This window comes from Acomys minous (genome assembly GCF_964271855.1).
Source record: "Acomys minous genome assembly, chromosome: 13".
NCBI classification, from domain to species: domain Eukaryota; kingdom Metazoa; phylum Chordata; class Mammalia; order Rodentia; family Muridae; genus Acomys; species Acomys minous.
The window spans coordinates 812,501-835,103 of NC_140495.1; the positions used below are offsets into that span (position 1 = coordinate 812,501).

General features: G+C 46.3%; 1 protein-coding gene across 1 annotated transcript in view; it reads left to right on the forward strand.

Annotated features, from left to right (window-relative positions):
- The window catches only part of LOC311580982 (sodium- and chloride-dependent transporter XTRP3), a 47,160-nt gene extending 25,270 nt beyond the window's left edge, over nt 1-21,890 (forward strand). The window contains exons 5-11 of the mRNA XM_084752817.1: nt 1,488-1,598; nt 2,476-2,717; nt 3,770-3,932; nt 17,432-17,636; nt 18,849-19,008; nt 20,025-20,190; nt 20,822-21,890. Of these exons, the coding sequence (XP_084608943.1) occupies nt 1,488-1,598; nt 2,476-2,717; nt 3,770-3,932; nt 17,432-17,636; nt 18,849-19,008; nt 20,025-20,190; nt 20,822-20,971 (1,197 nt within the window). The 3' untranslated portion in view covers nt 20,972-21,890. The remainder of the gene's footprint in view (nt 1-1,487; nt 1,599-2,475; nt 2,718-3,769; nt 3,933-17,431; nt 17,637-18,848; nt 19,009-20,024; nt 20,191-20,821) is intronic.
- Nucleotides 21,891-22,603: the final 713 nt, after the last annotated feature.

A 22,603-nucleotide genomic window follows, 5' to 3' on the forward strand; every position in this document is an offset into this window, starting at 1 on the left:
AGAGCTTTCCCTGAGTGTCCCCTAAGTGCCCGTGCTGCGGATCAGGCCTCCCACATGACCTTGAATTTCTCTCACAACACTACCCAGAGGATTCTTGTCCATGTGCGTCTCTATCTGGATTGCTGTGCTCGCCTGGGCTCATTAGTCCCTAAGAGTGTAAGAAGCAGGTAAACACATGCCCCTCATTCTGCCCAATGTCCCTCTGACAGCCTTAGAAACTCATGAAAAATGTTGGCACAGAGGGAACTGAAGACTGAACATAACACAAGCATGTGGAGGCTGGGGTCACCAGCTGTTTCTTTTTTTGTTTTGTTTTTGTTTTTATTTTTTTTGAGAAAGGGTCTCTCTGTGTAGCCTTGGCTGTCCTGGACTCACTTTGTAGACCAGGTTGGCCTCGAACTCACAGTGATCTACCTGCCTCTGCCTCCTGAGTGCTGGAATTAAAGGTGTGCACCACCAGCGCCCGGCACCAGATGTTTCTTAGAGGTGGATTCAAACAAAAAGGGTTTTTGTTTGTTTGTTTTTGTTTGCTTGCTTGCTTTATCACTGAATCCATGATAAACATAGGAAGCAATGTACAAAAAACTTCCCACTAAGACTAGGCAGATATGCATCTGAAAGTTCTTTCTTTGAGGCTTTTCAAAACTCAGGGCGACCCCAAGTCTGCTCTGCTCCACCAAAACAACCAAGAATGCATTCTTAAGTTATGATGATGAAGCTGGAGAGATGGCTCAGTGGTTAAGAGCACTGGTTGCTCTTACAGAGGTCCTGAGTTCAGTTCCCAGCAACCCCATGGTGTCTCACAAACATCTATAATAGGATCTGATGCCCTCTTCTGTAATGCAGATGTACAGGAAGACAGAACATAAATAAATAAATTTTTAAAAATTATGATGCGTGTCAATAGGGAAAGAAGATTGGCTTAACAAAATAATGAGACCTTTCATGAAAGATGGCACCAAATTCCATCTATTGCATTTGTTGTGGGAACTTGGCTTCCCACTGCTTTCCCCTGTGGCCTGCCTGGCCAGGTCTCCCTCAGACCCCACCCTGGAGAGCCAGCTTTGCCCCAAGCCAGTGAATTAATTTCCCTTTTAGAAACAACATAGATCTGTAAATAATTGGTCTCCCTGCTTCTCTTCGGACCCCAGGAAGCTCAGAGCCGTATTAGAGAGACCCCCACATATCAGGCAGGCTTCTCCGGCCTCTTTTCGAGCAGAGGGGCTGGAGGAGCACTGAAAGAAGCACCATGGCTCCCTGTCACCTCTAATCCCCTGAAGAAGAAACCCCACGGTGGCAGCAGAGGTGGGCAGCCATGTCCCACACTTCCCTTCTCCAGGCCACACTCAGGATCAGTGCCACCGGCTGCTCTCAGCAGTAGCTGTGTGTACAGCCTATCACCAAAGAAATAAGGTGTCGGTGGGGGCGGTTGTGCCCTGCCGTCCTCACCACTCTAGCCGTTTCCCTCTGTTCCTGTGTGCCCACAGGTGGTCTACTTCACCGCACTGATGCCCTACTGTGTGCTTATTGTCTACCTGATCCGAGGCCTCACACTCCATGGAGCCACCAATGGCCTGATGTACATGTTCACACCCAAGGTATGGGCTGCCGGGGGAGGGGCCGTCCCTCTCTGGGATCCTGGTAGGAGAGAGAAAGGGTGTGAGATCTGAAATCAGCGGGGCTGGTGTGAGTCCAGGACTGAGCCAAACTACAGCTATCCTGGGGGCCTGGACTCCCCCTGAACTGTGCATTCCAGAAGTGAAATCCCCCGTCCATCTCCTACTGCCCTCGCTGCCCCTGACGACTGGTGCCTGTGCCTTCATCCTGGTCTCAGCAAAGCCCCGTCCCCACCCTCTACTCAGCTGGGGACCAGGGCATCACTCTAGTCACCTCCCTTACCTGCTCCCATATTTCCTCAGACCCTTTCCCTCTATGTTGCCATGATGCCCTATTTAACCCTTTCTTGCCAGTCACCACAGCCAGCATTGTTGAGTGGCAGTGCTACTGCATTTGGAATAGAGCACATTCCTGTGGCTGGAAACAGATGAGTGTAGCACCCTCCAAAATGCACAGCCTTGTTCCAAATGCCTTAAGTGTCAGTGCTGGAGTTGCCTCGGACTGGACTCCACATCCAGATCACATCACCTAAATTTCTGTCAGTTGACAAGTGTAGTGCCTGGCTGGTGAGTCAGGGGTTTCGTGTGTTTTTCACTATTAGAACATATAATGTTCCATTGCGCTCACCATGGGTTGGGTGTCACCTGTCCGTACATCAGGAAGATCACTGAGTAGTTTACCTGTCAGGAAACACACTGGAAACAGTCTGGGACGGAGCCCTGGATCCAGCCCCAGGCCATCCTGACTGTCTGTGTGTTAGAAGGAATTTCCTCTCCACCTCTGAGCCTCCCTCTTCTGGGAGGGAGAATTTGAGATAGGGCCCAGGATTCCTCATCCCTATCCCTACTGGCCTTCCAGATGGAGCAGCTAGCCAACCCCAAGGCCTGGATCAATGCAGCCACGCAGATCTTCTTCTCTCTGGGCTTGGGTTTTGGCAGCCTGATTGCTTTTGCCAGCTACAATGAGCCTTCCAACGACTGCCAGAAGCACGCCGTCATTGTATCCATCATCAACAGCTCCACCTCCATATTTGCCAGCATTGTGACCTTCTCCATCTATGGCTTCAAGGCCACTTTCAACTATGAAAACTGCTTAAACAAGTGAGTCTCAGCTGCCCCTCAGAGCCTTGGACCTCCAGGGGGAAGGCAGGGCTCCAAAGCTCGGAGCTGAAAGGGTGACTGGGAAATCAAGGGATAGACAAAAGTCACCAACCAGTGTGGGGGCCTACAGTGTGAGGTTCAGCTCTCTTTTCTCAATAGCCAATGCCGACCTTCTGTAGCACCAGAAACTGAGGGGCCACAAAGCTAAGGCTGCCTTGCAGGGAGTAGGTGGTTTAAGGCGGTCACTGCACTTAGCGGAGGAGGGTACTGAGCAAACAACGCTGGTGTCTTCAGTCCCATTTCCCATCTCAAGTATAGCCGAGACCTCTCTAGCCAAGTCTCAGAGACTACACTACTGTCCATGGCTCCCGTCAAACAGAGGACCATCTTTCAGATGCTAAGGTGTCCAGTAGGGTGGTCACCTACCAGAAATAGCTATTTCTACATAAGACTAAATTGATGGAAGTCAGTATACATGTAAATAATTTAATTTTCACGGTGATCTAAAATTAGGTCTAAGAATTTCAGTACACGCGTAGTAGTGCATGTCTTTTATCTTACCGTTGTGAAGGCAAAGGCTTATAGATCTCTGAGTTTGAGATAAGCCTGGTGTATATAACAAGTTAAAGGTCAACCAAGGCTGTATAGTGATATCCTGTCTGAAAATAAGTAAATATATTTAAGTCACTCTAGATTTATTTCTAAGCAGTTCCTCAACTGCTGTGTTAGCCCCACTCAAGTGCCGTCACCACCAGTGGATACCAATCTGATTATGGAGCACAGGACACTTCCACCATGCCACCTGGTTCCATCTTATCCAGGTGGTAAACAGCCTGTTAGGAGGCAGTGTCTGTCCTCATCTCTGCTCAGATCCCAGGCTTCTGCACAGGAACCCAGAGTTCTTCCAAAGACTGGCCAGTCTGGAGTCCCCCTCCTCACTGGGCAAGAGGGAAGAGGCTGCCTGGAGGGTGGTGCTGGGCCCACATTCCTCCCAGGCCCTGGAGCCAGTGGCCTCTCAGTCACGACGGCCAAGGTGATGATCTGCTCTCCAGGGTGATTCTCCTGCTGACCAACTCTTTTGACCTTGAAGACGGCTTTCTGACAGCCAGCAACCTGGAGGAGGTGAAGTCCTACTTGGCATCCACCTACCCAGACAAGTACAGCGCCGTGTTCCCACACATGAGGAACTGCAGCCTGGAGTCCGAGCTGAGCACGGTAAGCCTGGGCAGGGTGGGGACTGACTGTAGCCGCACAGTCCATGAGGACCTGCAGGAGGACAGGACGCTGGACTGTTGTCCCTGCAGCAGCTAAAGCAGACACTGGCCTCCTGCTCTCCCAGCTGCCACTAGGAACCCTTTCCCCTGGAGAGCTCCCTAGAGTCTGAGTCCTCCCTCCTTCCCTCATCTCTGCTGAAGTTTCACAAACTCAGAGAAGGCAGAAGGGAAGGTTTGCCGTACCACACTGTCTTAGTTAGGGTTACTATTACTATAATGAAACACCATGGCCACCACAACGTGGGAAGGTGAAGTTAATCTGGCTTACACTGCCATGCTGCTGTTCATCATTGAAGGGGGTCCCAGCAGGAACTCAAACAGGAACCTGGAGACAGGAGCTGATGCAGAGACCGTGGAGCTGTGCTGTTTACTGGCTCGCCAATGGCTTGCTCGACCCGTTTTGTTGTTTTGTTTTTTATAGAACTCAAGGCCACCAACCCAGGGGTGGCCCCACCCACAATTGGCTGGGCCCTCCCCCAGCAATCACTAATTAAGAAAATGCCCACCGCCGGATCTTATGGAGGCATTTTCTCAATTGAGGTTCCCTCCTTTTAGATAACTCTAGTTTGTCAAGTTGACATAAAACTGTCCAGCACAGAAGCCCTGATATTTCCATTTCCCAAATGTATGCTGCAGATCTATTGTCATTTAGTGTGTAGATTTTTTTTTTTGTAGAGATTAAAACCTTTAAGGACACAATTAAAGATCCCTGAATTTATTATCAAGTTTTTCCTACTCATAGTAGATAAAATTGTTACATTTTTTTTTGTGCCCATGTATACATTGTCTTAAAAGTATATTTATTGACGTGATGTTCATCTATACTTACGGCAGGCCTTATGATGACTTGATACAGCTATGGAACACATAGCAGCCGAACCAATGCCGTTAGCATTTCTGTCCCCTCACACATTAAGGATTTTTTTACTCTTATAGTTATTTTATGTGTCATGTGGGGTTTTCTTTTTTGGCTTGTGTTTGTTTGTTTGTTTGTTTGTTTTGTAGATCAGACAGCAGCACTAATGACGCTTCTAATGCCTGTGTTTTTGTTCCTCTGGTGTGACCGCTGTCTCTTCTCTCACTGCCACTTTTACCATCTTCTTTGAGATTCACTCATCAGCTTCTACAGATGAGTGTGAAAACGCCGTGTCTGTCCTCTTATGTCTGACTTGTTTCATTTCTCATGATGCCTGCACTCTGTCTACTTGACACATGCCAGGGTCTCAGTCCTTTTGTTGTTGGATAGTCTTCCTCTGTGGATACAGACCACATCTTGTGTCTGTGTTCCCTTTCCCATGGTTATTTTCATAACCTGGTTTCTTTTCTTTTCTCTTCTTTTCTTTTTAAGGGATGTTACAATAAGTCGAGAGTGCTGTCTGGCTGCTCTTCCAGAGGATCCTGGTTCAATCCCAGCACCCACACGGCAGCTCACAACTGTCTGTAATTCAGTTTCAGGGAATCTGACACCTTCACATAGATATACATGCAAGCAAAAACATCAATGCACATAAAAAATTAAAGGGAATTATCAAGAAAAGTTTTCTTAAAGAATGAAAGTACTGCTATCACCTTGACACGATATATTTTTATTTCCTTTACAATAATATTGTGATTTTTATTTGCATTTCCTTGAAGATTATTATTGCACATGTAGTATTCACATATTTGCTGGCTATTTGTGTCTGTTTTAAAAGTTCAGATTTGTTTATCTTATTTGACATGTATGAGTGTTTTGCTTGCATGTATGTATCTATATCACATGTGTGTCTGGTACTTGCAGAGGTGAGAAAAAAGCACAAGGTCCTCTGAAACTGGAGTTACCAGTGTTTGTGAGCTGCCGTGTGGCTGCTGGAACCACACCCAGGTCAGCTAAAAGAGAGCCAGGTGCTCTCAGCTGCTGAGCCCTCCTACAGCCCTTGTGTCTTCTTAAAGAAATGTCTATGCATGTCACTTAGTTAGTTAGTTTTCTGTTTGTTTGTTTTTGTGTTATTATTCTTTTGTTAATAAATATTATTATATGTTCATTTTATATATATAATATATGAATATTATAATTTATTCACATTACATCCAATTGTTATCCCTCCCTTTTGTCTTCCCATTCCCTCCCTCCCTCCCTCTTCTGCCTATTCCCCTCCCCTAGGCCTCTGATATGGGGGGCCCTCCTACCCCAACTGTCCGACGACAGCCTATTAGGTCTCATCAGGATAGCCTGCATCCCCTTCCTCTGTGTGCCCACTAGGCCGTCTTGCCAAGGGGCAGTGACCAAATCATGGGCACCAGAGTGCATGTCAGAGGTTCAGCAGCAGTGGCCTCCTGACCACCCCACGGGTAGAGTCAGCATTTCATTGGTTCTCTGCATGCATTGTTCTTGGCTGGAGCATCCGTTTGTGTAGACTCCCTTGTGCCCAGATCCGCAGGCCTTGATGGTCTCCCTGTAGATCTCCTGCTCCCTCCTGGGCCTTCCATCCCCCCACTCTTCCCTACAACTCTCAGTGCTCTGCCCAGAGACCAGCTTTGAGTCCCAGTGTCTGTCCCGATCTCCCACTTGGTGGTGTCTTTCAGAGGACACCTATACTGGGCCTAATATCCAGTTACAAGTGAGTATGTACCATGTGTGTCTTTCAGAGTCTGGGTTACCTCATTTAGGAAGATCATTTCTAGTTCCATCCATTTGCCTGCAAATGTCAAGATTTCCTTGTTGTTTAATAGTTGAATACCATTCCATAGTGTAAATGTACCACAGTTTCTTTATCCAAACTACCCTGAGAGTCCATCTTACACCAATCAGAATGGCTGAGATAAAACAACTCAAGTGACAGCACATGCTGGCGAGGATGTGGAGAAAGGGGAGCACTCCTCCATTGCTGGTGGGAGTGAAAACTTGTACAACCACTTTGGAAATCAATCTGGCACTTTCACAGAAAATCGGGAATAGTGCTACCTCAAGACCCAGCTATATCACTCCTGGGCCTCTACCCAAAATATGTTCCATCATAAAACAAGGACATTTGCCCAACTATGTTCACAGCATCTGGAAATAACCTGGATGTCCCTCAACCAAAGAATGGATAAGGAAACGTGGTACATTCTTTTCTTTTCTTTTTCTTTTTCTTTTTCTTTTTCAAGACAAAGTTTCTCTGTGTAACCCTGGCTGTCCTGGACTTGCTTTGTAGACCAGGTTGGCCTCTAACTAATAGAGATCCACCTGCCTCTGCCTTCTGAGTGCTAGGATTAAAGGTGGGGGCCACTACACTTAGCCTACTTCTCCATTTTTTTAGACTAGATTCCTTGCTATTACGTTGTTTGAGCTCTAAATAAATAGAATTAAGGAAATGAGAGATATTGACAATAAAAAATATAAAATGTTAATAAAAGAAGTTCAGGATGGCACCAGGAAAGATATTTTTTGCTCACGGAATAAAAGATGTCTTAGTTAATTTTTTGTTGTTGTTGTTGCTGCTGTAAAGAGACACTGTGACCAAGGCAACTTATCAAAGAAAGCAATTAATTGAGGGCTTGCTTACAGTTTCAAGAATGAGTTCATGACCACCATGGCAGGAAGTTTGGCAGCAGACAGGCAGAATGCTGGAGCAGTAGCTGAGAGCTCACATCTGATCCACAAGGGAGGCAGAGGGAGAGAGATGGAATGGGTGGGGCAGGGGACTGGGTCTGGCACGGGCTTTTGAAACCTCAGAGCCTCCCCTATTGACATATCCTCTTCAACACAGCCACACCTCCTACTCCTTCCAAAACAGTTCTACCATCTGTGGACCAAACAGTCAACCATATAAGACAATCAGGGCCATTCTCATTTAAACCACACAATAATAATAATAATAATAATAATAATAATAATAATAATAATAATAATAATAATAATAAAAGCAGTAATAATAAGTAATTTTATTATTTAACATTTATTAACTTTATTTAGTTTGCTTTTTATTAACTTGCTTTTATTAATAATTATTTAATATCTTTAATAATATTATTAAAATATTGTTGCTATTATTATTTAAGTGTCCATGTTACCCAAAGCAGTTTACAGATTCAATGCAATTCTCATTAATAATATTCTTCATAGAAACAGAAGAAAAATCCTAAAATCTATGCAAAACTATAGAAAGCCCAAAATATCCAAAGCAACTCTAAGTAAAAAAAAAAAACAAAACTGAAAGCATAATAACACCTGATTTTAAGACAGTCTACAAAGCTGTCTGGTATTGGCATGAAAAAAGACAAGCAGACGGACAGAGCATAAAAGGAATACCATATAATTGCAACTGTGGGATTCCTGTCAAATACGCCAAGAGAATGTATCAGCGAAAGGACAATCTTTTCAGTAAATGGTCCTAGATCCCCACCTCTCTCTGTGTTCAAACAGTCAGTTCAAAACTATGCAAAGACTAAGAGGGAAGAGGGAAACCCTTCAAGACACTGGCTTGTGTAAGAAATTATGGGACAGGACCCAAAAAGTGCTGGCAACAGAAGTAAACCAGGTAGGATTATATCAAAGAAAAGAAAGAACTTTCTGTGGAACAAAAGAAATAGTCGATAGCATAAGGAAAATATTTGGAAACCTGCACACACATACACAGAGTAGGGGGAAAGACTAAAATAACCCTGTTTTGTTAGCAATGCAGAAGTTGTAAATGCTCCTGGAAGGTGATGCTTCCCATGCAGTGCAGAAAGGTGTAAATGCTCCTGGAAGGTGATGCTTCCCATTCAAGAGTTTCGTTATGGCTGGGCGTGGTGGCACATGCCTTTAATCCCAACAGAGGCAGAGGCAGGCGGATCGCTGTGCGTTCAAGGCCAGCCTGGTCTACAAAGTGAGTCCAGGAGAGCCAAGGCTACACAGAGAAACACTGTCTTAAAAAAAAAAAAAAAGAAGAAGAGTTTCATTGTGAGGCCTGTCCATTATAATACATTTCATCCACTCACTGTAAGTGCCGTGCTTATTTCATCACAAAACCACACTACAGCTGTTTTGTTCATTCCCAGCTAATAGCCATTATGGGTATTTTTCTAATTTTCACTTTGAAAACACACTCTTTGTTATCTATGAGACTGATGGGCTTTGTTAGTTAATAAATTTACTTTTATAGTGCTGAGGATCAAAACCCAGGGTCTTGCATCTGCTAAGCTAATTGTATTCCTTTCCCTTATCAGCTAGGAAGTTTCCATGGAGAGAAAATTCCCATAGAGAATACTTACTGAAATAGCATTTATTTTATGCTGCCATTTGTGAACAGTGAATATCTTTTTAATTGTGTGGGTTCTTTTTTTTTTTTTTACTTTTAACTCTGTAAGTAACAGTATTTTTTTATGGTTACAAAGACCAGCTTTCATTGTGATGCTTGATACCATGCGCATCATTGCTTCTCACTCTTACTCACCTCCTCTCTGCTCCTCCCCTTTATCCCTCCTTTCTTGTAGTCTGAGAGGAAAGGTACATGTCAGAAGTATGAGAAGTAACAGAGGAAACACTATAAAATGCAGAAGGAAAAAGAAAAATCATAAAAACCTGCTCAAGCAAGATGGACGCTAAAACAAAGCCAATAGTAAAACACAAAAGTAATACTTAAAAGTACGTGTCAGTAAAGTAAAATGAAAAGCATTATGTCAGGGGTGGCTAAGAGTGTTTGCTGTTCTTTCAGAAAACCCAGGTTTAGTTCCCATTGCCCAGGCATAACTCCAGTTCCAGGGCATCTGACCTGCGTGGGCCCAGGCACTCGTGAGGTGCACATACACGATAGACATAAAAATCTAATAAAGATTGTGTCATCAGCAAATCCATCTTTCTTCTGGGATGAATGTGATTTTCCTCCAAGCCCTAAGCTGTAGTTTGTAACTGATTCTGCGCTGACTCTGCTGGGGGTTGGGGGGGGGTATGGGGGGGCAGGGAGAGGGGGGCTGAGCCTGTAACTCAAAACAGGTTAGACCAGGTTTGGATCAGTTTCTCAGCCTTGGAGGCTGCACAGTTAGTACCTTGGCCAGCACTGCCAGCTACAACCCTTCGCTCTGGTGTGCTGTGGGATCACATTTTCAACATGTGTTTTTAGGTGTCCTCAGCTCTGGGGAGTGGGGATAGGGGAACCACGCTTATATTTGCCTTTGCTGCGGGGTCACCCCCACCAGGGTGGGAGGATTTTTTGCCCATGACCCGCAGTTCCACCAGAGTCTGTCTGCCTCTGAGCCTGAGTCAACTTCAGTCCAGTCCTGTTGGCAGGGCTCTTGCTGGCCACATAGGTGGGGGAGACGGGCTCTCTAATATTTAGAGATTTATTATGAATTTCCTGTTCTTCTGCCTGAGGGCTTTTTTTTTTTTTTTTTAAGGAATAGTTCCATTTGTTGTCCCAACCTGAGAGGAGGCTCAGCCAGCCGCAAACCAAGTAGCTGCCTCACAAGCAGAACAACTCTGCTCTAAGGTTTTTGTTTGGTTGGTTTTGTTGCTGCAGTTCAGTTCCTGTAACCTTCTCAGCTCTTCCATCTGTGGCCCCAGAGCAAAGCCTCCCCACCTCGCCTCCTGCCGGGTTTGTTTGTTTGTTTGTTTTGTAAATCTAACATTCCATGTTTCTAGATGTTTGCATTTTCTTACTCTCTGTTGTTGACCGTGGCCTTCTCCTGCCACCTTACTCTTCAGTTACAGATCAGATCTTTCTGCATTCCGCTGTAGGGATGCAGAGAGCACTGTTTCTCTGTTCCTCCACCTTCAGCTGTTTTGATTTAGTAGCAAGCTTTCCCTCTGTCTCTCCGCATGAATGACTTGCACATACTCTGTTACACTGCTGTTGTGAATCATGAATTTCTCCTTATGTTGGTTGCAAAAGACACAAATTTTTTAATGTTAATCTTGTACCTAGAAGCCTTGGTAAATTCCCCAGTTGATTGTCACATCTACAGATTGCTTCTGTTTTCTTTATTAGCTATCTTATTAGCTGCAGATACAATATTACACTTTCTTTTTAACATTTGTATTAGTCTTTTTTTAACTGTTGTTTCACTATTGGTACTGTTTTTACTAGTCTCAAGCACAATTGTTTTCCTGTACTTTGAGCAAGATGAAATTCATAGTTAGGTGAACACACATATTGGCCAGTTCTTAGATTTAATATAAATGCTTTTTCTGACTTCTTCTAGAGAATGCGCTCGGGATGAGGATAGAGGTTCTGTGGTTTACCAGTGATGTTAGGGAATGGTGGCTGATCTGAGCGTTTTGTTTCTGGGGTGCACCATTCTAAGTTCATAGAGAGACACAACACTTTCTTCATCTTGCTTGTTGTTCTAGTCAGGCTTAAAACTGATTTGATGAAACACTATGACCTAAAGCAAGCAGGGAGGAAAAGACTTACTTGGCTTGCACTTCGTACTGCTAGTCATCACGGAAGGAAGTCAGGAACGCAAACAAGGCAGAAGCTGGAGGCAGGAGCCGATGCAGAGGCCATGAAGGGGTGCTGCCTACTGGCTTGTTCTTCATGGCTTGTTCAGCCTGCCTTGTTATAGAACCCAGGACCACCAGGCCAGGGATGGCACCACCCACAGTGGGCCGCCACTACCCCCACCCCCACAAGAAAAGGCTCTACAGCTGGATCTCACCGAGACATTTTCTCAACCAAGGCTCCCTCCTTTCAGATAACTATAGCTTGTGTCAAGCTGGCATAAAACTAGCCAGTACTTTTGTTCAACCCAGGTGCCTATGGCCTGACACCCCATGCCCACCCTGTCTGTCTCTAAACAGGTCACACATCAAGATCCTAAAACCCAGGCTTTAAGACCTAGATCCCATGTGGACACCTCTGATGCCCACTCTGAGGTTTGGCACTCAGTTCCCATTTTGGTCCTGGCACTTAGCTTCTCCTTGCTTACTTTGACCTTGGCTCTGTGTCCAAGAATGATATAATTACTGGTTTTCCAGACTAACTTTCCTCTGTTCCTTTCCTTCTCTTTTTCTTATTTTCTTTCCTCTCCACCACATTCTCTCATGGTTGGAATTTATATTTTCATGTCTTCTTCCTGAAATCTCTCATTAATGTTTGGCTTAACACAGCTTAATCTTAGAGTATCTTCCCTTTCAAACAATGTAAGAGTTTTAGGATATTTTCTCTTTTCTTTCCTGTTTTTACTTTTTTAAAGACAGAGGAACGATATTAAAATCCTGATCGTCCTGCCTTTGCCTCCTGAGTGCAGGGATTACAGATGTGCACCTGAGCTGGTTCCATTCTCCTGTTTTAAATATGATTTTAATGCAACTCAGTCCTTTTAAAGCCATAACTTGCCAAACAGTGCATACTTAGGATGTCCAAGCCCTGATTCAGTTCCTTGCCCCAGGAATGGATGGACATGGACACACACACACACACACACACACACACACACACACACACACACCATTTTATTTGTTCAAGACATTTATTTGGCCCACCCTCCCCCCACCTCTTTCTTTCTTTCTTTCTTTCTTTCTTTTTTTTTTTTTTTAGATTTTGCTTCCATATCAAGACATTTATTTGGCCCCATTTCTCTTTCTTCCGTTTTTTTAGGGGGCGGTGTGTGCAGGTTTCTCTGTGTAGCCCCGGCTGTCCTGAAACTCACTCTGAAGGCCAGACTGGCCTCAAACTTAGAGATCTGCCTGCCTCCACCTTCTGAGTGCTGGGATTAAAGGTGTGCACCACCACTGCCCAGAAATATATTATCATTTTTAAAAATTATTTTATTTTATGTTTATTTTGTCTACATGTATGTACATGCACATGTGCATGCCCACTGCCCATGGAGGTTGGAAGAGGGCGTCAGATCCCTGGAGCTGGAGTTTAAAACATTTGTGAGCCACCAGGTGGGTGCTGGGAATTGAACCTGGGTCCTTTGGAAAAATAGACAGTGCTCTTAACCACCAAGCCACCTCTCCAATCCCTGGCCTGATTTCTTAAAGAACTACTTCCCCAGAGTAGAGTTTTTCAAGTTAACAGTTATTTTCTCTCAGCACTTTGATAATATTTACCTTATAATTCTGGTTTCAATTGCAGCTGCTGAATTTTCTTTTATTATTTTGTTTTAATTACTTGTGTGTGTATGACGTGTGTGTGTGTGTGTGTGTGTGTGTGTGTGTGTGTGTGTGCGCGCGCGCGTGCATGCAGGCGCCCACACACAGGAATGAGTGTTCACCACAGCACTTGAGTGGAGGTCAGAGGACCATTTGGTGGAATCAGTTGCTCCCTCCTTCTGCCTTTACATGGGTTGCAGAGACTGAGCATGAGTCCCCAGGCTGACACTGTAAAGCGCCTTTACTGCCTGAACTGTCTTGTCTGCCCTTTAACTTCTGTACGTGAACAGCTCTTTCTCTGACTTCACTAAACATGTCCCTTTGTCCTTGGCATCTTTGGTGAGTTTAGTACGACTGTGTTTCTATTATCTAATCCAGGCCTGAGCCTAAATATTCTTGAACCTGCTGGATTCATGGATCCGTGTTTTTCTCGGTTTGGGCAAGCTCACATGTATTATTTCTTAGCTGTTGCCCTTGTTTCTGTCTCTTCCCCTTAAAGATCTTCATTTAGAGCTACTTTAATCTTTTCCCTCCTAACCCCAGGCCTCATAGTTTGGTCTCCACATATTCCAAACTCTATATCAGCATGTTATCTGTATGACTGGCTGGCTTTCTTTCAGCTTTCTTCTAGGTTGTTAAAAGGGAGAACATTCCCCATAGACTCATGTACTTGGTCCACAGTTGGTGGAACTATGTGGGAAGGATTTAAGGTGTGGCCTTGTGGGAGGCGCAATGTCACTGAGTGTGAGCCCCGTGTCACTGTGAGCCCCATGTCACTGAGTGTGAGCCCCGTGTCACTGAGTGTGAGCCCCGTGTCACTGTGAGCCCTGTGTCACTGAGTATGAGCCCCGTGTCACTGTGAGCCCCGTGTCACTGAGTGTGAGCCCTGAGGTTTGAAAAGCACAGGCCAGTCTCACTTAGCTCGCTCTGCTCCCTACCTGAGGGTGAGGGTATAAGGCCTCAGCTGCTGCCCAGCACTATGCCTGTTGCCTGCTGCCTGCTGCCTGCTGCCTGCTGCCTGCTGCCATGCTTCCCCTGTCATGTCATGGGCACTAACCCTCTACAGCCATGAGCCCCAGAGTTGCCTTGGACACGGAGTTTTGTCATGACAACAGAACAGTAAACTAGAATGTGGAGGCTCTCTGTCCTTGTTTTAAGAAATCTTCCTGAAGCTAAATGCAAACACTTTGGACTAATTTTGTTGGCACAGAAGATTTCAACAGCCTAATACTAACTCTGTTGAATAGTTATTAGTAATCATCCTTGTGTGGGTCTACAGTGAAAAATAACATGCAGGGGAAAAAGAATACAAATTGTGTGGTTTGAGGAGGGAAAAAACCAGGAAATGTAATGTTTGTAGTGAAAGAGATAAGGAAAGACCTGATGTAAAATGCAACAAAGGGTGTCTGGCCCTCAGAGCAAGATCCCCCCCTCCCCCATATCCCAGCTAACCCTTTACCTTGTATAAAGGAAATGCCTAACGAATGTTCTGCTGCTAAAAAGCTGCAGAAGGGAAAACGTTATGCAACTGTAATTCAAGAGGTGGGACAGGTTCCAACTAAAGGGGAACTCAAGTCCAACTCACTGGCCGAGTGGGCCTGACTTTAGAGTCCTGAAGGACACAGGCGTGAAGGAGTTGTGGGATGCAGTTATGCAAAGCCCATGCGGCCAGGCGTGTGGCGGGGGCACCCCTATCTGGAGGCCCAAGAAGTACATGAGGCTGTGAAAGTGAAGCCTGGATTGTGTTGGGAACCCAAGATGTTGGAGATGCCAGGATCATAGGAGATCCTGCCGAGGAGAGAGAGCTGCAGTAGAGAGGGGAACCAAACCGAGAGGGAAAGGCTCGAGCTTCAGTCAGCGGGGCTAGAAGGGAGAAGCCATCTGAGCTCTCTGGCAGCAGGTAGACAGCCATAGGATTTCTGCCTTACTTTGGCCCAGTATTTTTTTCACTGTGTCCCCATTCTTCCCTGCGGGAATGGTAATGTATATTCTGTATCATTGTATATTGAAAGCACATGAGTTTCTTTTTTATTTTATAAGGAGTTTCATGCGCTGGTGGCAATGGGAACCGGCCCCTAAGTCATACATTTGAGGACTTGGTCCTCAGTTGGTGGAACTGTTTGGGAAGGATTGGGAGGTGTGGCCTTGGTGGAGGAGGTGTGTCACTAGGGGTAGCCTCTGAGGTTTCAAAGCCCAGGCCGTTCCCAGTTAGCTCTGCCTCCTTCTTGCAGAAAGGGATGTAAGCTGTCAGCTCCTGCTCCACCACTGCTATGCCTGCCATATTCCCTCCATAATGGCCGTGCACGCTAACACTCTGCAGACATGAGCCCCAAATTAAACACTTTCTTTATGTTGCCTTGGCCCTGGCATTTTGACATGAAACAGAAAAGTAGGTCAGACAGAATCTCATAGCAAGTCGCTCCTATAGATCTAATTGGCTTGATTCTGTAGTTGGAAAGATTGGGCAGAAAGAAATTCAGAATGTTCTACCCTCACATGTATAGACTATACGTGTAGGAAAAGAAAACGATATAGAAAATGGAAGTGAAGGGCTGGGGGATGGCTCAGCAGTTAAGAGCACTGGCTGCTCTTCCAGGGGACCCAGATTCAATTCCCAGCACCCATATGGCAGTTTAGATCTGCCTGTAACTCCAGTTCCGGGGGATCTGACAGCCTCATGTGGGCATACATGCAGGTAAATCACCAATGACATGAAATAGGGTAAAAAAAAAAAAAAGAAAGAAAGAAAGAAAGTGTAAGCAAAGTGTGGGGGCAGCTCAGTTGGATAAAATTTATGTTTGCCCTTTCTGGTCCTTGCTAAGCAGCTGGCTGTCTATGGTTTGCTGAAGCCAGGCTGTTGTGCTTGTCTGAGATTCAGCAGCTTGTTACACAGATTAAAGTGTGTCACACATGGACCTGGGTCACAGTTCACAGATTGAAGTGTGTCACACGTGGAGCTGGGTCACAGTTCACAGACTGAAGTGTGTCACATGTGGACCTGGGTCACAGTTCACAGACTGAAGTGTGTCACACGTGGACCTGGGTCACAGTTCACAGACTGAAGTGTGTCACACATGGACCTGGGTCACAGTTCACAGACTGAAGTGTGTCACACGTGGACCTGGGTCACAGTTCACAGACTGAAGTGTGTCACACGTGGACCTGGGTCACAGTTCACAGACTGAAGTGTGTCACACGTGGACCTGGGTCACAGTTCACAGACTGAAGTGTGTCACACGTGGACCTGGGTCACAGTTCACAGACTGAAGTGTGTCACACGTGTACCTGGGTCACAGTTCACAGACTGAAGTGTGTCACACGTGGACCTGGGTCACAGTTCACAGACTGAAGTGTGTCACACGTGGACCTGGGTCACAGTTCACAGATTGAAGTGTGTCACACGTGGAGCTGGATCACAGTTCACTGTGGACAAAGACACCATTAGTCCAATTCTAGTGCATCTCAGGTCAAACTCCACTGAGCATAATTCACCCTGAGATGCATTTCCCTGTTTACTAGTTCTCTCTTTAGCCACATCTAACCTTGTATTAACATTATACTGCTCTTTCAAACCAATAATTATGTTTATTATTGAAGACACTAGTGTTAATTATTTATTCCAGTTGTTTACGACAGTGCTTCAGTGGCAGTCATGGCCATGGAAGTGAGATCAGACCACCACGGAGGGAGAATTTTAACACTGACATTGTTTAGAACTGATGGCTCCTGGTAATAGTGAAATCATTGTTTTGTAATATTTTAATATGCAAATAAAATTTTCCACGAGTGTTATCATATCCTTATCTGTCCCTAAACCTGGCTATATATTCCTAAGCCACCGAGCTTGTGCCATTGAGCTTACTTATATTTTTGTATTAGTCAATACAGAATTCTTGTTGCTGTGACCCAATACCTGACAGGAAGAAGCTACTGAGGGTGGAGGCCTAAGCTGCTTCCCAGAGTGGGCGGGCACAATCTGTCAGGGCGGAGGAGGAGGAGTGCAGACAACATGAGGCTGAGACGCTGAACTATTGATGGACCAGAGGGCTGTAAAAACCTCAAGACACTTACCACTGACATAATTTCTCCAGTCACAGTACAACTCCTAAAAGTTACACACATCTCTAGTCAGGTATGGTGATGCAGGCCTTTCATGCCAGCACTCCATAGGCAGAAGCAGGTTGATCTCGGTGAGTTCAAGGCCAGCCTGCTCTACAGTGTGATTTCAAAGACAGCTAGGGATGTTATACAGAGAAATCCCGTCTCAAAAAATCAAAACACAAAAGAACACCAAAAAAAAAAAAAAAAAGTTACAAGGACATACTATCCAAACACATCCAAACTATGACATCGTGGCCCCCTTGGCTCAGATGTGTAACTGGTGTCTTAATTACTCTCAGGCTGTCCAGGGCACGGGCCTGGCCTTCATCGTCTACACGGAGGCCATTAAGAACATGGAAGTGTCCCAGCTGTGGTCAGTGCTCTACTTCTTCATGCTGCTCATGCTGGGCATGGGAAGCATGCTGGGAAACACAGCAGCCATCCTCACCCCTCTGACGGACAGCAAGCTCATCTCCAGCTTCCTACCCAAGGAGGCCATTTCAGGTCAGTTCACTACGCAGAGAAGGCAGGGTGTGGGTGCACTGGGAAGTGCAACACAACCGGTGTGGGGTTCCTCAGGAGCCATGTGCTTCTAAGCCGGCTCCAGAAGGGCTGTAGGAGTCGCTGTGCTCCTGCCAAGAGGAGAGCTAGGAACTCACCACATCCCAGGAGAGTGAGGTGCTCACCCTGCTCTTGGGGAAAAGGCCAGCTCCCCAGCCTGCACTCCAAGGCCTCTGGGCTCTAAGCAGTTAAATCCATTTTGTTCTAATTCAAAGACAACAGCAGGGGCTGGAGAGATGGCTCAGAGGTTAAGAGCACTGGCTGCTCTTCCAGAGGTCCTGAGTTCAGTTCCCAGCAACCACATGGTGGCTCACAACCATCTATAATGAGATCTGGTGCCCTCTTCTGGTGTGCAGGTGTACATACAGGTACAACACTGTATACATAACAAATAAATGAATAAATCTTGAAAAAAAGAAAAAAAGACAATATCAATGAACTGCCCCTCTCCTAAGGTGAGAGTATGACCTGTTCACACACCAGGAGGAGCCGCTTCCACATACTCTCCAGGCAACAAACATCCAAGCAGACCACCTGTTCTGACTTCTAATGCTACTAGCTTTTCTCTCTGCTCTCAAAAGTCACTAAAAAGGTATTCTAGGCATGCCATCAACACTCAGAACCTGTCAGTGAAGTGACCTGAGCAGCCAGTGTCAGCCCCTGACCCTGTCTGATGCGTCATCGTAAGGGCAACATTGCATCTTCAGGCCATGTGGCTGTGATGTGGGTAGTAAAGGAACTGGTCTTTCCCACGATGGCTACCCAGTAAGCTCACTATCACATTACTCAGCGAGGGTCATGAGGACGCTGTAGCCAGCCACCTCAGCCTCTGGTGACTGCATAACTCCACATCCAGGACAGGTAACACGAGGCTCCGTCCCCTTCATGTTCTCACCCTGCACCAGAAGCTACACCCTCTTCACTCAGAACCTCCTGACACTTGGCATCTCTCCTGGGACTGGGTACCTGCAGCCCAGTGTATGCGCTGCTCCCACTTGAGTTCTCCATGCGCTGGCATCCCCTGCACAGCAGCTCCTACAGCTCATGTGGGCGAACCTCCCCTCCCAGGAACACCAGGGACCTGTGGCTCCCGCTGCCATAAGCACGGGGCGAGCGTAGGGAGGCTGAGAGACGAGCACTGCTCTTGTGTCCCAGGTCTGGTGTGCCTCGTCAGCTGTGCCATCGGCATGGTGTTCACCATGGAGGCTGGGAACTACTGGTTTGACATATTCAATGACTACGCGGCCACACTGTCCCTGCTGCTCATTGTGCTGGTGGAGACCGTAGCTGTGTGCTATGTGTACGGGCTGAAGAGGTAAGGACCCCAGACCCTCCTCCACCCGGGGCACGCAGGCTGCAGCGCCACACTCATGAGACAATCATCCTGAGAGACCAGAACCGTCAGGTGTTCTTTGTCCTCTGATCTCAGCTATTCCTTGCTTCCCCCGTCGGCCTGCAGCTAACAGCTTCCTTCTAGTACCTGCTTTTCGTTTTGCATGGTAGCATGTTTCCCTGTTGCCCTGCTGTACTCGCGGCTTCCTGGGTGTGGTGGGGACTCTGCCCCAGGATTAGACTCTGTGATCTTCCACAACTATCTGAACTTTTCAAGAACCCTGAACCAGAGTCCAGTTAGAAAACGCAGCCTCAGCCAGGCGTGGTGGTGAGCACCTTTAATCTCAGCACAGAAGGGTCTCTGAGTTCAGGACCAGCCTGGTCTGGGTTGGGGTCCTAGAATGCAGATGTCCCTTGGCTTCTAGGGACTACACGCTGAGACCCACTAGTGTGGAGTTTGAGTCTCCATTTTCCATCAATCAGCAACAACCTCAGGCCTCAAGTCCCCCAGCCCTGCTGAGTGAGTCACAGAGAGGACTCAAGGGCCGGCTACTGTGTGCTGTTTGAGTGTGATCTGGGCCCAAGGGCTGTGCTGTGCCATCTCTCCCTCTTCCTCAGATTTTTATCATGATCTAAAGTGGTTTGGGGCTTGGGTCAAAGCAGCCAGGAAGTTCTAAAAGTCAGGCTGTCCGATGAGAAGAACCCCATTATCTATTGAAAAACCAGGGTCCCACGAGATGCTGAAGCATCACCAGTGGCCAGCTGCCTCCTGGATAAGTTAGGTAAAGCCAGCGTGGTGGCTTCCCCAGGACTCAGGGTCTGGAAAATGCTTGGAAACCTATAAGAGGGTTTGATTTGTAGCCGACAGGTACAGGGTCACGGTCAAACATAACTGGTAACCAGAACAGCATCTTCCCAAGTGTGGAGGGCATGCGAACTGGAGCCCCTCCCTCCAGAGCATGAATAAACCCAGCCTCTCTCTCCCTGTGGTCCAAACAGATTTGAAAGTGACCTTCGGGCCATGACTGGCCGCACCCTCAACTGGTACTGGAAGGCCATGTGGGCGTTTGTGAGTCCACTGCTCATCATCAGCCTCTTTGTCTTCTACCTGAGTGACTATATCCTCACGGGAACCCTGCAGTACCAAGCCTGGGATGCCGCTCAGGTACCTGATGTTCCTGCAGGGCTGGGGAATAGAGCAGGGCCCACAGTGTCACCTCAGAACACAGGCCTTTAGGTCTCGGACCCAAGGCACCATTGCTGTGGTTTGGGGAGAGCACAGGTGGTAGCATGGGAGCGCGTTTCACAGATGCTCAACCTAGCACAGCACAACAGGTTGTGAGGGTTTCTACTACAGTGTGCACAGGCAGCAAGGTATCACTCCATGGCATCCCCATGGACCCTTCCCTGTAAGTGCTGTTTCCTCTGAGGTACCACACTTAGATTTACACAGAGCATTTCTACCACCACAGAAGCTGTTAGTCTATGCTAAAGGTTGCCTTACATTAGAGCCTCTGAGTAAGGTACTAGCTAGATGGTTCCCCTCTGTTCCTCTTGGAGGTCTTCACGCACAATCTCCCACATACACTCCAAGGAACCAGAATTGTCTTTCCTTACGGAACATAGAGAAAATGGGCATGGTTTCTCTGGAGGCTTGCTATGAACTGCAGAGCCATGGAGCACCACAAGCCTCTTCTCCCTGTTCAGCATCTTTCCCCACACAGAAGCCTTGGATGAGCGGTTGTCTCAGACCTGACAGGAGGGACCTTCCCCTGATGCTCAGTCTCTTCTCCCAGGGGCAGCTGGTGACCAAGGATTACCCCCCACATGCACTAGCTGTCATCGGTTTGCTGGTGGCTTCATCTATCATATGCATCCCCCTGGTGGCCCTGGGGACTTTCATCAGGAATCGCCTCAAGAGAGGAGGCTCTGCCCCAGTGGCCTAAGAATGGACCTCCCAGAGACCGAAGTCAGCCACTCTGTTTCACAGATACCGCCTGCTGGTGGAAGCTCCTTGGCTGCGGTGCTGGTCTGGAGCCTCCTGGGTCTGTAAAGTGGATGAGGGAGCTTAGAGGGAGAAGGCTGCCTTGGGGAGGGGACCCCGTCCCTTAGGAGGGCCCTCCATCTTCTGTCATCTGAAGGCCATACCTTGTAGCCTCCTTGTCATCGAGAGCTAAGGCCAGTATTGAAGATCATTGTCTCCTTGATTCTAGAGAGTCCTAGAATTTAAGGTAAAACTGTCATTAGAAACTTGACTGTAACTCTAAGGAGCCAAACAAGCAATTCGTTTTACTGTTGTTGTTGTTTTTGTTTTGTTTTGTTGTTTAAAAGAAAACAAAATACTAGAGGGTGGTTGCTTTTCAGCCAGTGTCAGGTTCTGAAGCACATAAGGTGACATATTAGAATTCATTCTAATTCTTTTCCTTAAAGTTTCCTTTAAAGTCACAATCAATATGTAATTTCGGTGTTCCCTGACTATCCTGTAAATGCCACAGGGTGGAAGGGCCACTAAGAGACAGTTTTGCTGGGCCTCTGAAGGAAGTCGCCTTTCTCAGAATCTAAGGTTCCTCACAGTGGGCCAGCACCAACCTCTCCACAACTCTAGGCTGTATGAGAAATCTGTACAGACACTCCCATCCCGAGGGTTTCAGTGTCAGATACATCTACGAGGATACACGTAATTCTAACTTTCCTATAAGCATCACTTACAACCACCTTCATTCACCTCTACATAATAATGTTTTCTAAAATGTATATAAATCACAGAGCAGTGCATAGGTGAAAACACTTCCTATTTATGGCTGTTATTCATCCATCATGTGAATTTTTCTTTTTTATCATAATAAAGTGGATCAAGGTTGTCTAGACTGAGAGTTCTTCCTGTAGTAACAATCTTTGCTGTGCTGAGCTCATGGAATTGAAGGGTTTTGTTGGGTCTCTCTGTGCAGACACCTTGGAAGAGGCTTAGATATCACTTGGAAGACCAATCAGAGACTCCTTTTATTCCCCTCTCTTTTCCCCAGTAGGCACTAGAAAGGCCTGTTGAGGGGCTGAGAAGAAATTTTCTGGCTAAATCCTTGCTATATCTACAGAAGACCAAAGTTTGGTTCTTAGCATCCACGTTGGGAAGCCTACAATCTCCAATATTTGCAGTTCCAGGGATCCAATATTCTTTTCTGTCCTGTTGTCACCTGAATACACATGTACAGACATACACAAAACACATATACACAAATTAAAATAATATAAATAAGTATAACAGGGTGGATAATGATGATATGATGCCTTTCACAAAGTGACTCTCTTAACATAGGCTTGTAACTTTTTTTTTTTAAAGATCTTTCACTATCTTAGCTGCCTTCTTAGCAACATTTCCATCTTTTCTTGTTGCCTGGTTTCAAAATGATCACTGTCCTTAAAATGTAGGAAGCAATATTTATTTACCTAGATGTTTACTCCTAGTTTTTCATCGGATAGTTTTTAGGCTTGAAGAGTGGGCCCACCCCTTGACAAGAGTCTGTTCCTGAAATCTTATGTGTCCATCGCCTCCTCTCAGCCTTCAGGCAGAGTCTCTGTCT